Source organism: Phodopus roborovskii, unplaced genomic scaffold (genome assembly GCF_943737965.1).
Source record: "Phodopus roborovskii unplaced genomic scaffold, PHOROB, whole genome shotgun sequence".
NCBI classification, from domain to species: domain Eukaryota; kingdom Metazoa; phylum Chordata; class Mammalia; order Rodentia; family Cricetidae; genus Phodopus; species Phodopus roborovskii.
The window spans coordinates 6915144-6932116 of NW_026126588.1; the positions used below are offsets into that span (position 1 = coordinate 6915144).

General features: G+C 42.5%; 1 protein-coding gene across 1 annotated transcript; it reads left to right on the forward strand.

Annotated features, from left to right (window-relative positions):
* Nucleotides 1-2401: 2401 nt before the first annotated feature.
* On the forward strand, nt 2402-10104 carry Glyatl3 (glycine-N-acyltransferase like 3). Its single transcript, XM_051204525.1, has 5 exons — nt 2402-2479; nt 3137-3244; nt 5001-5127; nt 5529-5661; nt 9678-10104. The coding sequence occupies exons 1-5, from the start codon at nt 2402-2404 to the stop codon at nt 10102-10104; spliced, it is 873 nt and encodes a 290-aa protein (XP_051060482.1).
* The last annotated feature ends 6869 nt before the right edge of the window (nt 10105-16973 follow it).

The window sequence follows — 16973 nt, forward strand, 5'->3', positions numbered from 1 at the left end:
GTGTGTGTGTGTGTGTGTGTGTGTGTGTGTGTGTGTGTGTGTAGAAAACACTTTTTACACACGGGGATTACCATATTCTATTTTGTGACATTAACCTAATCTTCGCATTTAATGAAGATTACCTAAGAAAAAATTCATCGCTGTTTACTGAACAGGCATTTTCACATCTTGTCTGTTAAAATTAGTAGCATATGTACAAGGCCCAGGCAAGTGTCTGATTTTATTTTTTCACCTGAGGAATTTGTTGGTTGCAAGAGCTGACCCTGGAAGGGAGGCTGGTCCAGGAAGGTTTTGAATGTAGGAAACTGGACTGCAGTGTGGAGACAGCAGACAGAAAAGCAAGCAACTGACAGGAAAGAACATGGAGTCATTTTATAGACCATTGAAGTAGTACCTAATCACGTTTGTTTCTCTCGGGGTTAACTACTGGATAGTGTCAAATGTGAGCTCCCAGCCTGCCATTTCTCATGGGGGGTGGGGGGGTGTTTAGTCTGTAACATCATGTAGAACATTGAGTTGATACTGAAACATTGCTCCTAGTGAAGCTGAGTTAGGTTCCTACAAGACTGTTTTCGTTCACACAAGTAACACATGACCTCACTTTGTATGTTCTTTTTGTTTAAAGACATTGTTTATTCCATATGTATTTTTGATTGGCTCTCATTGAACTGGTCAGTAACACTAAAACTCATGCTTTAATAATGTTTACCTAACATGCTTTACCTGCAAGACACCTTGCGCTTAGGAATATCTAAGCAGTGTTTATGCACTATGCCCGGGAGCCATTTTTAATTATCTGACAGCTTCATATATGTATGGCATGAACTTTATTTCATTTCACCCCTGCTACCTACCATTCTGCTATCATCCCCCGTCCTCTCCAGTGGAACCCTTCTTAACGAGTCCCCCTCCCCTTCATGTTTCCCTTTTGCGCAAGGCCACTGCATTTAATTAGAGTTCCTTTCTGGGGAGCATGGGTAGGAGGCTATTCACTGGAGCAAGGGCCACTCATCAATGGTTACATCACTGAAGAAAATGACACACCCTCCCTTAACACCTGTTCATTGCCACCAGTCAATAGCAGAGATGCGGAGACCTCTCACGACCCATCCGTGACGAAATGTTGACAGGTCTCATCTTAGATAACCACAGCCACAGCAAGTCGATGAGTGCAATAGGCATGCCGTGTCAAGGGAACATCTCCCGCTGCACATCTCCCACTCTCTGGCTCTTTCTTCCTAACCCCTCTTCTATATACTCCCTGAACCTTAGAGAGGTGACATAGCTGTCCCTTTTAGAGCCAAACACTGCACCGTTGCTTATCCTCACATTTAAAATTGCAAAAAGAAAAAGAAAGGAAGAAAGAAAAAGATTTTAATTAAGTAAGAATAGCACTAAATAGGGACTCTTGTTTACATTATGAAATAAAATAGAATAATAAAGTTCTCTGTTGATCTTTGCACATCCACAGATAACTGCTACAACATTGCCAGGATTGATTCGGCAGTTATAAATAAATCTTAGTTAGAAGGCAGCCAGTCATCACATTTGGAATCTAGGAGTAATATTCGATCTTCAGGATCAGAGTCTATGTTTATAGATCAAACTTTCTCTTGGCTATATTCCTTTTATAGCTTATTTTCCATTGGCCTGAATTTTAATTTCAACTTGTTTTATAGAGAGAGATACAGGTACATTTATTTACCTGTGTTCAAAAAATTATACCACAGCATTTAGGGAATGTTATAGCTAGCATTTGATTTCACTTTACCCTTCAATTAAGAGACAGGAAAGAGTTCGGGACAAACTAAAGGTAATGCTTGTTGACAAGCACTATAGTTCCTCCAATAGAGGAGGGGCCTCCAGAGCTAGGGATACCATAGGCTCTAAAGGAGTTGAGGATAATATTCCATTTTATTGTGTCAAACCCAGTTATTTCTCTTTCCTCCCCATGTCCATTGGTCCATGGGTGTCTGTATTTCTTTCATATAACATGGAACTTACATGCAGGTGATTGTAAGGAAAAATAACAAGCCAGGAAGGCCTTCCCCTCTTCCTACCAAAGCTACCTGAGACTAACTGAAACAAACATACATAATGGTAAAAGCACAGCTCTTACAAGTTCCATGCTGAGGATGAGCAGAATGTAGTGAGTGTGGAACTCCCGCCATAAAGGACTAGGTCTAGTGATCTCCATTTCCACATACTCGCTTGTTTACCCACCCCCTGCAGCCTCCCCACCTCCCATTTTCCATCCACTTTTAAAGGAAGCATTGGCATTATACCAAAAGAAAATCGCCCCACAAGCATAGTCCTAGTAGGATCAGTGTTAAGAGGCAGAAATTAAATGTCTATCTTCAAGTTTCTAGTTAGGTGCGGAAAGTACGTATCTTTGGAGACGATGCTGGTGCTAAACTGCTCCACCAAATTACTTACACTGGAGAGAATGTTGAAGAGTCACTTTCCTGAATCACTCAAGGTAGAGTAAGCCTTGTCATATCAAGTTTCTCTATTGTATTGATTTTGGAGATAATGGCAGATGTGTGGCTATTCCTGCTCTTCTTTGATGAGCACAAGTTATTTTTCCACTCTGCTTCTGTCATACTTCTGTGTCTCTAGAGGATTCTGTTGGGGAATACCGGCAATGGTAGACTTTGTTATTTCTGATGCAACATGTTTTAAATGATGGAAGATTGTGAATTTTAGTGGCGCTGAAGGTAAGAATATACTTGAGGACTGAAGTCTAATTGTTGGTTTCTTATGTCTTGGTTACTCAAGCCTCCGATCTAAAACCCAACGGTGCTGATCACTATGTGACAGTGATAAAGCTTTCATAAATCAATGATTATAATAAATTTAAAAACGGGGCTTCTGTGAGCATTGAAGTTGCTTTTGAGTTGATGGACATTTAGGTTGCTTCCTGTTTGATTATGATGATGAAAATACTATGAATATTATTAGCTCAACTATCCTTGCCAAGCTACAACTTTCACTATTTCTGTGTATGCATGATGATGTTAGGACAGACATTTTCTTAATGAAACAAGGACTGGGATTTTAGAGTAGATCCGGAAGAAGGTGACCCAGCTAGAAGAGTTAGTGGTATGATTGTCTTGTCTCTGGATCCCTGGCTCAGGTTTATGGAGCAGTGATGAACATAAACCGTGGAAATCCCTTTCAAAAGGAAGTAGTATTGGACTCATGGCCGGACTTCAAAGCTGTCATCACCAGGCGACAGAGAGAGGTACAGAGCTGAAAAGCCAATAAGAAGCGTTATAAGTTAAATTGGCACCTACTGGAAAGAACAGGTTAGATAAAGGGAACAGTATGACCATTATAAATAGCACACATTATCTCAACATGGTAAGCATTTCGTCACTAGTTTGTAACTGACTCCTTTGGAGTCTCAGAAATATGGAAGACTGGAAATGTCCCCTCAGTGCCTCACCATCTCTAGAAGATGAAGCATACACTATGTAGCTCCTTCACTAGTAGGGGATTTCTTTTTCTTAGTTTGTTTGTTTGTTTGTTCTTGTCTTTTTTTTTTTTTTTAACAGTGTTTCTCTGTGTAACAGCTCTGGCTGTCCTGGAACTCACTTTATAGATTAGCTGGCCTCGAACTCACAAAGATTCACCGGCCTCTGCCTCCGAGTGCTGGGATTACAGGCGTGAGCCACCATCACCATACCAAGTAGGGGAGTTCTTATTGAAGGCGAGGTAAATGAGTTCACTAGACTCAGGATAAATGATAAATAGGTGTTTTATTGGTGAACACCTTACACAGACAATGGTAAAGAACTGGTGTGGTATTTCTGCTCCAGAAGATTCAGTCTTTACCATTCCATCCCAATCTGAGACCCAAGAGAGAGACAGGGAGAGAGAGAGAGAGCCCGCCCCATGCTTCTTCACCTTCCCTTCATGCCCACAGGGGTGTGGCCTCTAACACAAATTCGTCCTACTACATTCTTATGACTGATGACTTTGGGAATTTGAAAAAAAAAATTGAGAAAATTTATGAGATCAATGGCCTCCTTCTCCCTCTGAGGCCAAAAATAACAGCAAGTGATCCAAGATGAACTGCCCTCCACAGGAGGAAGACAGTAAGGGCTGTCATTCTTACATTGTACTCACTGAGGTTTAGCTTTTCTCTCTCTGTGTGTGTGTGTGTTTGTGTGTGTGTGTGTGTGTGTGTGTGGGTAGCGGTTAAAGCCAGGTGTCCTGATGAGCTTCAGCTCCTAACGTGAAGAGTTCTAGAGTCATCCAAGGCAATCTCAATTGAGGCACTGCTCAGGTTCCGCTGGCCTGATGCCATGTCTGTGATGAGTGGGGATTCGGACAGCTTTTGGTGTGGGAGACTCTAGCCACATAAGAAAGCAAGCTGAACCAAAACCAGGAAGAAGCATTCCTCAATGGGACCTTCTTCAGTTGCTGCCACAGTAATGAACTGTGTCCAGGAAGTGTAGGCCAAATACCTGGTCCCAAGCCTTTTGATCAGAGTGTTTTCTCATAGCAACAGAAAGCAAACTAGAAGACCAGAGTTTGGCCTATGCTCTACTCTGTTCTGCTACCGAGCTACATTTTCAGCCAACTACTTCTTCATCTTGTGCTGCGGCTGTCTGTGTTTTTGAAGTGGAGTCTGTAGTCCTTGGGCTAGCCTCTTAGAATCAAGCAAACCTCCTGCCTCAGCCTCCAAACAGTCTCTCAGTTGAGACTGCAGTTGGTGGCCATTACTGTCTTTTATTTTTATAAATTAAACCCTTAAAAAGTCTGAAAGATCTTAAAACTGTCTTAGTTCTGGAAGAATCGAGAAAAAAAAATCACAAACTCTCCATTTTCCTCACTGTAGTATACTAGCCTCATTCCTGTTTCTCTGTTTCCAGGAAACTCATTTGAGCAATTGAAAATTAGCTAGGTAGTAATAATAGCTAATCTTTCTAGGACATGGATTACACAGATTGTATTCTCGGGTATTGTGTTCATGACTATGTCTTCTGTCCTAGGCTGAGACAGATGACCTTGACCATTACACTAATGCATATGCCGTGTTCTACAAAGATCTCAGAGCTTACCGAGAGCTATTGGAAGATAATGATGTTATTAACTGGGACCAAGTTTTTCAAATACAAGGTAAGGTCAAGTTCAAAGCACATACACTCACATTTTCCTCCTATATCATGTACACAGGAGAGGTATAGAAAGACCTATCATGGAGACTGGAGAGATAGATCCGTGGTTAAGGTTCTTTCGGTTCTTCCAGAGGATCAGAGTTCAGTTTCCAGCACCTGTGTCAGTGTTAGGCAGCTCACGTCCACCTGTGACATTAGCTCCATGGAATCTGACACCATCTTCTGGCTTCTGCAGTTATGATTTCATTTGTAGGTCCAGGTAAAGAATACCTGTAGTAATACATATGTAACTGACTATATCATGGTTAAGACATGACAGGGTATCAAATCATGGTAATTGATGACATTTGGCATACAAACATTGAAGTAAATGACCATGATTTTCTGTCTTTCATTATCCAGGGCTGCAAAGTGAATTATACGCTGTTTCCAAAGCTGTTGCCAATGCAAAGCTATTGGATTTGGATATAAAGCTGGCTTCCTTCAAGGCTGTCCATTTTTCTCCTGTTTCATCTGTGCCAGACCACGATTTCCTGTATGTAAAACAAGTATTGCATTTAGAGCTGGATTTATCATTATGCAAGTCCCCAAAACAATGTCAGAATATGCTTATTATTTTTCTGAAAAAAAGCTGCATTTTCATAGTATATATAGTATACATAGAAAACTCATTTCTTGGTTCCTTCTTTTGTGATATAATTGTAAATAATCCCTGTGGTCTAAATCTAGGGTTGTTAAGATTTATGTTGTTTAAAGCTGGAGGTATATTAACGATTTATGTTAAGCTTTTAAGGACACAGGACTAGATGATTTAAATATATCCCCCTCCCTTTCTGTTTTTCTTTTCTGTCTGTCCTCTACAGTAGAACTATCATGATTCCATTTTGTACACAGTTGAAATAAAACATACAAGTGAATTCTGAGGCCAAGAACTGATCTCAGGAAACCCAGTTTGAGAAGGTGGTCCTTGAAAACACTGCCAGTGTGTGACTGCCTTCCCTCTTCTTTCTTTTTTGGAGGCCTCGCATCATTAGCATCTTCCTTTCAGCTTATGCTTCCTAAACCTCAGTCTCTTCTCAGGAATTGGGGTCTAGGAGCTGGAGAGATAGATAGACCAAATACCTAAGTTCGAGATGCCAGCACTCACTTCAAAATTGCTTGTGGCAGCAAACACCTGTTTCTCTGGGGCAAATAAGAGCCTCTCTGAAGCTTGCTGGCCATCCAGTCAAGCTGAACTAGTCAACTTGGGTTCATTGAGAGACCCTGTCTCAAAAAAAAAAAAAGAAAGAAAAAAGAAAAAAAAAAAACCAAAAAAATAAAAAACAGACTGAAGGAAGAACAAGACACCTCATGTTAACATGTGCAAACACATACACACTTTCTTTTGAAAAGTTAAGTAAATTAAAAAGAATGAGGATTTAGTATCTTTTTCAAGTGTTTTTGTTTTTTGTTTGTTTGTGTTCTAAAGAATGAAACAAGGTTGATTAAAAAGCACTCATCACCATGCATGTTAGTTTCTCTGCTCCTATACTAGGTGTTGAAGGATTTGGTGAACAAACTAAACCTAAATTCACAGGAAGTCCCAGGAAATCACGAGGACTTTCTTCTATGTTTTCTCACTATGGAAACTTCAAGCACATGCTAATATTGAAAGGAGAAAACCCTCCCCCAGGACAGGGGTAATCTTTCGCATACACCCAGTGACCTCTCCCTGCACAGGGACACCCTTCCACATAACATTGTGAGAACCATACCTATGAATGCTGCACACCTACTCGGTTAATTAAAACAGAATATCATACACTTCATCTTTAGTCCTAGCTACTTTAAGATGTATGCCTAAAAGACAATGATTATTTTTTGGGTGGGGTGGGAGTGGGGGTTGGACACAGGGTTTCTCTGTGTAGCCCTGGCTGTCCTGGAACTCTCTGTGAACCAGGCTGCCCTCAAACTCAGAGATCTACCTGCCTCTGCTTCCCATGTGTTGTCATTAAAGGTGTGTGCCAGACTCCTGGGTAAGACAAAGATTCTTAAAAGAAAAATCAACCCCCGCCCTCCCCCTTGCTTTCTCTAGCTTCACTTAGCCACTACTTCATTCTCTGCTTTCTGGAAATCATGGTTTTAGATTCTTCGCGTGAGTGAGATCATGTCTCACTTTCGTCTTTCTGCACTTGGTTTATTTTGATTAGCATAATAACAATCCCATCATGTTTTCACAGGTGGTAAGATCGAATCTTCTTTTTAAGGATAAATAATTATTTCACTGTATATATGCCACATTGTTTGTAAATGCTTAACATGAATCTGCGGCTTGCTTATTGTGAACCATGCTGTGGTCAACAGGGACTCATTTTACTACTTTGGGGTATATGCTCAGGAACAGGATTTTTTGATCATGTTACCGTTCTGATCCCAATCTTTGGAGGCATCTCCACACTCTTTTCCTTAGTAGCTATACTAATTTACCTTCCTCCCGGGCGCGGTATAAAGTTCTCCTTTGTCATCTTCACTCTCCTTTGTCGCCTTTTGACTTTTGGACGAGAGTCTTTCTAATTGTAACGCGGTCACGTTTCATTGTCATTTGATTTGCAGTTTTCCGATATACCTCTTGGCCATTTGCATACCTTGTTTTTAAAAATGTCTCTGCAGGCCCATTGATCATACCTAAAATGGGTCATTTGGTTGTATCCCCATTGAGTTTCTTTCATTTATTTTTATTATTATTACTCTGGATATTAGGTGCCTCCCAGCAGTATAATTTTCAAGTGTTTTCACCCATTCTTCCGGGTTTCCCTTCCTAGTTTTGTTTCTTTTGCTATGCACAGCCTTTTACCCCTCTGTGTTGGTGCTGTAATAGTGAGCATAGCACCCTTCTGGAAGATCTTAGTTTGATGTAACCCTATTTTTTGCAATTTCCTCCAAACTCCTGTATGCTCTTCCGAATCTCCTGGTTCATTCCAATGCTGTGGGACTTGTGCTGAGGATCTCTCACAGCAGGGACATTTTGTCTTTAACCCCGAAGCCATATTCAAAATGTGGATGGTACTCCAAAGAAATGTGTAGCGCGTTGTGTCTGAAGTGCTGGCCTTGTCAATGTTTCTGCCTATACTAATATCTGTGCTTGCAGTAGGTTCTCTGTTCTTCCTGTGAAGAATCTTTCAAAGTTGAACTAAAAAATTGTAAGCCGGTTTCCCCACTTCACTCCCGAATAAAAGGTTGGCCAGTGCTCACTCAAGCTGATAGCCAAGTAAGAAAAGTGAATGGCAGAATTAGATGCACTTATAAAACCACACCAAGGCTGCATACAATATGAGTCTTTACTAGTCAATGGATCATGTAGTATTGACAAATTCACAATGGTGGCAAATTTCAAGTCACACTCAGCCCCGTGGGCTGTAATTTTTGTTGTTGTCGTTGTTCCTTTTTTGCTTAAGATTAATTTATGTTTAGGAGTTCTCGGTCTGTGTGTGTACCTGCATGCCAGAAGAAGATATCAGATCCCGTTACAGATGGTAGCGAGCCGCCATGTGGGTGCTAGGAATCGAACTCAGAACCTCTGGAAAAGCAGCCACTGAGCCATCTCTCCAGCTCAGCCCCTTCTTTCAAGGCTTTTACATTTTAAATTACCAGACTCTTCTATAAAAAGTTTAAAATAACTAAAAGCTACTGGCCTTCAAAACTTGGCCCGTGAAAAATTGGAATATTCAATCTAGAGGGAAAAGCCTGTCCACGCTTATTCTTCCAGACAATGTATATAAGCATAGAAACATAATCATTTTCTAGCCAGAACTATCCTGAATGCTAGGCTACTATTTAGTCTCAAAATATTGGTGTTCAAAAAAAAAAAAAAAATCTGGATTGCCTAAGACGTCACAAAAGTCTTTTAAGGGCAATCTGGATGAAAGTAATGATAATAATAATAATAATAGATAAGTAACCGTGTGTGTGTCTGTCTGTGTCTGTCTGTCTCTCTCTCTCTCTCTCTCTGTGTGTGTGTGTGTGTGTGTGTGTGTGTGTGTGTGTGTTAACTGTCACCTAGCTTATTTGTGCAAGGAATGATTCAAGAATCTGGCAGCATTCAAAATTAAAAGATGCTCCAACACTTCAACCATCCAGGTAATAGCAAGTGGGACACAGGCCGGAGCAAACAAGGGAACCACGTGATTCGCATCAGCTAGATGTCTGCCTCCTTTGGGGGTTATTCCTGTCAGCTGCCTGCTCCTAAACGGATGAACCTTAAGAGTCGGTTTCCCTTCTGCATCACTACAAAATCTATCCAAACTCAAATTAAGTTGTACTTCGTCTCCCAGAGAGTGAAGATGCAGCAGCAGTGCGGGCCACACCGCAGTCTGCAGAGCTCACGAAAACAAGTGCGCATAAAACTAAACTCGGCATGAATGTTTCGTCTTTCAAGTGGGAAGTGTTTAGGTTCTAACTGGTTGAAAGAGCCAGACGTAGTCTCGGAGATGATTTCCATTTGAAGTCGGTACGAAAAGGGTAGCTGGTGGTGGTCGTGTGACTCCGAGGCCCCATTTATTTCTTTTCTTCTAGAACTGGGCCTTCCCCGAGACTCACCTACCTGAGTGTCTCAGATGCTGATCTCCTCAACCGGACCTGGTCACGTGGTGGCAACCAGCAGTGCCTGCGGTACATAGCTAAGCTCATCGCCTGCTTTCCCAGCGTGTGTGTGCGTGATGAGAAGGGAAACCCGGTGTCCTGGGGTATCACAGACCAGTTTGCTACCATGTGTCATGGCTACACCCTACCTGAGCATCGCAGGAAAGGTTACAGCCGACTGGTGGCCCTCACACTGGCCAGGAAGTTGCAGAGCCGAGGATTCCCCTCCCAGGGAAATGTCCTGGATGACAACACAGCCTCTATAAACCTCTTGAAAAGTGTCCATGCTCAGTTCTTGCCTTGTCGGTTCCATAGGCTTATTCTCACCCCCGCGGCTTTCTCTACACAAGCTCACCTTTAGCTAAGAGAAACTCCAAGAATATTCTCCTATCCCTGAACATACACCCCCCTTTCAGCTACCAGTGAGGGGTGAATTAAATTTTAAAAAAAGGCGTGTCGTTGAAAAGGGCCTGAAGAAACTGTGCAAGATCTCCCTGTGAAACTGTTTCTGCCTTAGATTTCTACCATCAAGAACTCTGGAGGCTAGGGTCCCAGTAGCTGAGTCTCAGAATACAGGGTGTATGTCCTTTGTTAGGATCCCCTTCAGGAAAGAAGTCTTTAAAGCCAGCCATTCCTGGCCTACGTTAGAGACATTGCATAAATAAGAGTGACTTAACCAGGGGGCCATCGGCCCCTACTCCTACTGTAAAATCCTCCTGCTCCCAGCAGGATGTCAGAGCAACCTACCAGAGCTCTTGGTATTTTCCCCTTCCGTGACTGACTGCTGGTGCTGATGGTAGCATTAAGCTGTAGTTCTTCCCTGGAGTGGGTCTCACAGCTTCCTGTTTATCAGAGTCACCTGGAGGAGAGGTTGTAACACAAATGCTGACCCCTCCCGCATAGTTTCTGATGCAGAGAGCACCTGGCAAGGCCTGAGGATTTGCATTTCTCATTTGTCCCTGTCATTTGCCTTGGATGGATGAACAACTGGCATCAGAAGACCAGACCTTACCCATGAACTGTTCCAGACACCCGAATTATAATTTGCTCTTTCATGAAAATCTGAAATTCACATACGGGTGTGTATGAAGTTATAAAAATGGCATATAAGATATGTTGCATACATATTTTCTATAGGCATATGTTTATAATCCTAGAATTTTGATACCATAATTTTAATCTTATTACAATGAAGAACCTTGAAATCTTAGGACAATAAATGCTTGATTGAAGATTATATTGGGTATGATCAGTACTGGAAAACCAGAACTCTGAAATTTTATTTTAGTTCTCAAATAATTAAACCAATGCTTTATTATTATTTTACTGTTGTGATTCTTGTTTATGTTATTGGATCTCCTTGTATAAATCAGAGGACAATGGGTAAGGGTTAGCTTTCTGTTTCCACTATGTGGGTCTCAGCTCAAATTCAGGCCACCAGACTCAGTGGTCCACAACTTTACCTGATAAGCCATCTCAGGAGCTTATGTAATTTCTGTTGGTCTAGGTATATGCCATTTTCAAGATCCATAAAGGAAAAGTTACACACCATGATGAGAGCAGACATAAATGTAATGGCTGAATTTATATAGACTCATAGTTTACTTCACCATGTAGAAACCACTGTTTCCCTATCCCCTAGAGCTTGTAAAATCTTAACTACGAAAATTAGGCAAAATCCAAAGATTTGGAGTTTATTCTGAGAAAAAGAGACAAAATTATTGATGTGCAGGACATTTTAATAATAAGACTTTGTGAGGATGGCTTTATTCCTAGGTGATGCTTAACCAATGGTTACCTAGAAACCCATCCTTGCTGCCAGAGGGATAAAGGAGAGTCCATAAAACTCTCGGGAGAATATGGTCTAATTTCTGCCCTTGGGATGCTCATTATCTTTAGGCCTGACTCAACATGAGTATCACCTGCCTCAGTCTTGGTGTTATTATTATTGCTTTGTTTCTTCCTAATGATAATTGATACAGACATAAACATATAATCAAGAATCATCAGGATGCAGACAGAAATAAGCCAGGAGTTTCACTAAAACTGCTTATAGCAAGACGTTGAATAAACCCACTTTTAAGGTGAATGGAGGCAAAGGCTCTAGAAAGAAAATAGGAAAACAGAAAAATGCCATAAGATGACCATCACAGAGATAAACCTCTAAGATGAGAAATGATCGAGCCCTGAAATCTTGCTGAGGGTCAAGAACACAAAACAAGAGGCCGGAGTTGTGGGGCAGGCCTGTAAGCCTACTCCTCAGGAGGAGGAGGCAGAACTCACATCATCAGCTACACAATGATTCTGAGGCCAGTCCAAGTTACGTGAGATTGTCTTGGATGAAGGAAAACCACAAGATAATGTGAAAGGAGAAGTCTCTGTTGCACTGTGGTGAACTTTAAAAATGCATGGGCTGAAAATCGAGGGGAAACAGGATTACAGGTGATGACTCTGTTTACACAGTCTGAAACAAACCAGGCAACAGCAGTCTACAGCTTTTGCAGTCAGAAATGTGCTATCTAGCTCAGAGGGGCTGGGTTTCTTCCCATGTTTAGGCACTTCCTAGATAGGTTTCACTTTGTGAAAAGCCATCAAGTTACAATGGCCCAAAGACATCTGTGTATCTGTGTTATTTTGCAATAAAAAATGGGGAAAAAAAGAACCATTTATAGAAAATGAGCTGGAATCTAACAAAGGGATAGACCTTTAACCTAACTTCTACCTGTAACATTTATTTTAAAACAAACTGCAGAGATTTATATAAAAGCGCTGCTTATGCAGGAAAAAAACTTTTTAAAGCAACACACTGATTAATTATAATACAACCACATTAATGTGAACTTGTATGGTGTATTAGAATATATGATAATGGAAAGTACATCGTATGTAAACATAAAGCAGTTACAGAAAAGTATAACCTAGCTAAAATTTAACTAAAGAGGTACAGAGGAAGGGAATAGATCTGCAAGCAGCTCAATGATGCTCATTGAGACAGAGGAGCCCTTGGCAAAGAGTGGAGAGCTTTGTATGGCACAGCTATGGTTGGGCAGTAGAGGTAACAAGCCCCATGTCTCCAAGATGAGCACTTGTCTGTTATGGATGGGCCTTCCCAGGTCTTTTAAGTGTCTACTGTTTTTTAAGAATGAATTCACTTCCTGAGATCCACTAACGAAACGTGGCAGGCACAACCAAGAATAGAATGTTCTCGAAATTCTGTAGAAAAGAGATTGGCATTCACCCCGGGAAAGAAAGCTGAAACTTTTTTCATTCTATGTTTTAACTAATGCCTTCATTGAAGTGATTTGACTTCTTAGGAAGCCAATGAGGTAACTATACATTAAATTCCCTTAAGGTGTCCACTTTCGAGCCAAAGTTTAGATCATTTTTCTTGAACCTTGGTAAGCTCTAGAACTCAGAACAAAAGCATTGAATAGTATGGCCCAAATTATAATAATGATATCTTCTTTCTTGTTTGTAATGGTTGCTTAAAAAGTGTTTAGTGGGCGAATATTAGCATAGCAGAGATATAACATAATGTTGGCATATATTTTTGCTTTAGAGGAGGCAGACTTCACTTTTTGAGAGTTTCTCTAAGCCCAAGATTTTTTTTTTTTTTTTTTTTTTTTTTGTTCCAAACATCAGTTTATGAATCCCCTTGTCCTTCCTGGTGTCAACCTTGTACTATACCTGAAGACTGCAATAAATCAGAAAGGTTGACTGCATATAGCTCTGCTTTTTCCAGATCCCACATAAACCTCAGCAGGGTGGGTTGTCACATGCCCCGACCACTGTTTCAACCTAGCTCACGACCTCAGTGATTTTCTTTTCCTTAGGAAACTTTTGTTCATATCTCCTATTCCTCCATTTCAGAATAAGCGAAAGGAAAAGGCACCATGTAGGGGCTGCTCCCTAGCTTTCCCTTCGCTAGAAAGATCTGTGTCTCCTAGGCAAAATGGACATGAGATTTTGAAGACTGCACAGAGTACAGTGCATGTTATAAGAAGGCCAGATAGTTAGCCAACACCATGCAGTTACTACCAGTGAACACTAGATGTCAGATTTTAGTTCTAGATTATTTTCTCTTCTATTTTTCTTTTTTATCTTTTTATTGACTCTGTGCATTTCACATCATGCATCCCAATCCCACTAATCTCCCCATTCCTTCCCCTGTGCCCTTTACCATTGTGTCCCCCCAAAAAACAAGACAAAATGTAAAAGTATAGCCAACAAAACAACAAAATCTCCAAATGGAAGCTAGTGTGGTCCAGTGAGTCACAAAGTATACCTTAGTCCATACAACATCTTTACTTGTAAGTGTTCTTTGCAATGGATTGTTGTTCTGGCCTGAGGCCTCTTGCTTCTGTTACCCTATGGATACTGGTCCCTCACTAGGATTCCTCCTGGATATCCTGTTGTCCTGTGTGATGGAGATGCTACAGCTTTGGATCTGTGGGTCTGGTCCCTTCACATACTCCAGCAGTTCATAAATGAGGCAGATGTTGGAGTGAACCAACTCATAGCCCTGGTTCTGGGCCTGGGTGGTGACTGGGTTGGTCAGCCGGTCAATGTTCCCTCATCAGCACCAAGAGGGCAACCTCTCCATCACTCTCCCGGCTCGCTCACCCAACACAGCAGGCAGCAAAGAGCAGGACCCTTCTGCTCTCAGGCACTTGGGCCTGGCTCTCCAGCCCTCACACCACCAGGGGCAGCTCTACTGCTTTGTCCAGGTGAGGTGTTCAGCCTGGTCTTCTGATTGCTGCAGTTGGTGAGGGACAGGACTAGCTCTTACATTCTTATGCCCCACAACTCTTACCTCCAGGCGGGCTGTCCTGCCTGCCACAGTTGACAAAGGGTTAGGGGAGAGAATATTTCCCCCATCTATGCCACCACAGGACATACGGGGGAGGGGCGGGTTCTGCTCTTTAGCTCTACAGGACAAGCTCACCTGGGCCCCTGCCTATAGAGTCAGCTCTAGGGCGCTCAGGTGAGGGCTTGTTCAAGGAGAGGCACCAGCCCCCCCCCCAGGTGGCAAGGGACAAGGGGAGAGGACATCTTTCAGTCACCTATGCAACTACATGGCTTGGGGCATGCCATTTCTCCTGCTTCCATGCCCTCCCAGCTGGCTCACCTGCCCCCTCCTCTCCAAGAGGCTCAGCTCTACTGTGCTGCTTGGGTGAGGTGCAGTGAAATTCTCCCACTCTCTGGACCCCAGGGCCAGCTCTCCGAGCCACCACAGGCAGCGAGGGGCACGGAACGGGGGAGGTCTTCTCTCATTTGCCCACTCCACTATACGGCAGATGAGGGAGTGGGGCCAGATCCTCCAAGCATCACCTGCCTCCTCCCTCCTCCTTCCCCCAACAAGGTCAGTTCTATTGTGCTGCTGCCTGGACCAACTCTTCCAAGTGCTGTAGACAGTGAGGGCAAGGTCAGCTCTCCCACTCTCGTGACCTTGAGATGAGCTTTTCCCACATGCTGTGGGTGGTGAGAGACGAGGGGCCGAGGGGTAAGGGGATTTCTCTCCCTTGCCCATGCCCCTGCATGACAGACAGTGGGGCTAGTTTTCCCACTCTCGTTCCTTAGGAGCCTTTTGCTTGTGCCCATGCCAACACAGACAACTCTATTGTGGTGCCCAGGTGAGGTCCAGAGCTGCTCTCGCAAGTGGCAAATTGGTGAGGGGCGGGGCCAATTCTCCACAGTGCGTCATCCAGTGAGGGGAAGGACCAACTCTATACAGCACTGTCCTCATTGCTTTTTGTGGCAACAGAAGCCACAGACCGTGGCTGCGGCAGGGCCATGGCCTCAGAGATGGTCCCCAGCAGCAGCCCAGGCCCAGATGACACCATGGCCCCAGGTGGCAACGCAAGCCACTCATATCTATATAACTCAGCAGAAGCTCAGCACTCGGACACTGGTGGCTGCCCAGACCCCTGACATCCCAGTGGCCCTTGGTGGCAAAACAGGCCATGAATATCCACCAAGACCCCAACCACAGTTGCGCCACCAACCCATACGTGATCCTTAGCAGTTGCGCAGGACTGGATGCCACCATGGCCCCAGTTGGCAGTGCAGGCCACTCAGACTATGTGGGGTCCAGCAGCAGTGTGGCCTTCAAACACCCACTTGGCTCAAGGTGGCAGCTTAAACCCTGGACCACTGTAAAGGGGGAGATGCACCATTGTAATGTAGCTGTGAACGGGTCCCCAAATCAGCATCAGTAACAACAGGACAGCCTCACACTGGGACCTTGTGATGGGTTATGCAATGTACGATGCCAACAATGCTGTGGGCACCACTTCACCCATTCCCAAGTAGAACTCTTGTCAAAAGTGTTTGGACAGCCAATTGTGGAGGCTCATGGCTTCAATTTCAGCCCTCAAGTTTGAGGCCAGCACACTTGAGAGTGGGATCCTGTCACAAAACAAAGCCCAAAATAAAAAACTATAGGAGTCAAAGTTGAGTGCGGTGCTTGATCCAAGCATACGGCAGCTGGAGACAGGAGGTTTGTCAGTTGAAGGTTGTAGTCTGGACTGCATAGAAGGACCCTATCGAAAAACAAAGCAAAAACCTTAATTGGAGTCTAATCATAATAAAACAACTTTAAAAACCTATCATGTGGAATACTTTACAAATTAGTATCATTGGAAAATTTTTGACATTATTTTAGAAGACAGCCAAAAGCATTAATCAACATAATTGACAGACCTTCAGGGGCATATGGTATAAAATGTATATTTTGGTCTCAGGACAACTAAACCAGAATTTTATAGTAAGTTGTACTTGTGAATTAATGTTAGAATACAGGGGTCAAGTGATTACATAAGAATTTATTTTAAATATTTTGAGCATGTTTATAGTATTATTTATGTCACTTAATTTCAGATTTTCCCTAGTGAAAGATGTATATAGGTGTACACTGCTATGTGTGGGAATGTGTGTGTGTGTGTGTGTGTGTGTGTGTGTGTGTGTGTGTAGGAAGGATAGGAAGAATAAAGATAATCCATGTGATAAAATGTTAATAGATGCACGTAAACGGCATAAAGCAGTTTGTTATACTATCATTTTAATTATTTTGTTTTTGAATCTTAATAAAACTATTGCTTAAAAGTGAAGATTTAACAGATGGCTCAAACTATGCAAGGGACCAAAGCAGAAGTTACCACAAACTATACTCATTGCTATATCAAAATGTTATCTTATTTTCACTTTGGTTAAGGAAGCACCCAACTAAAA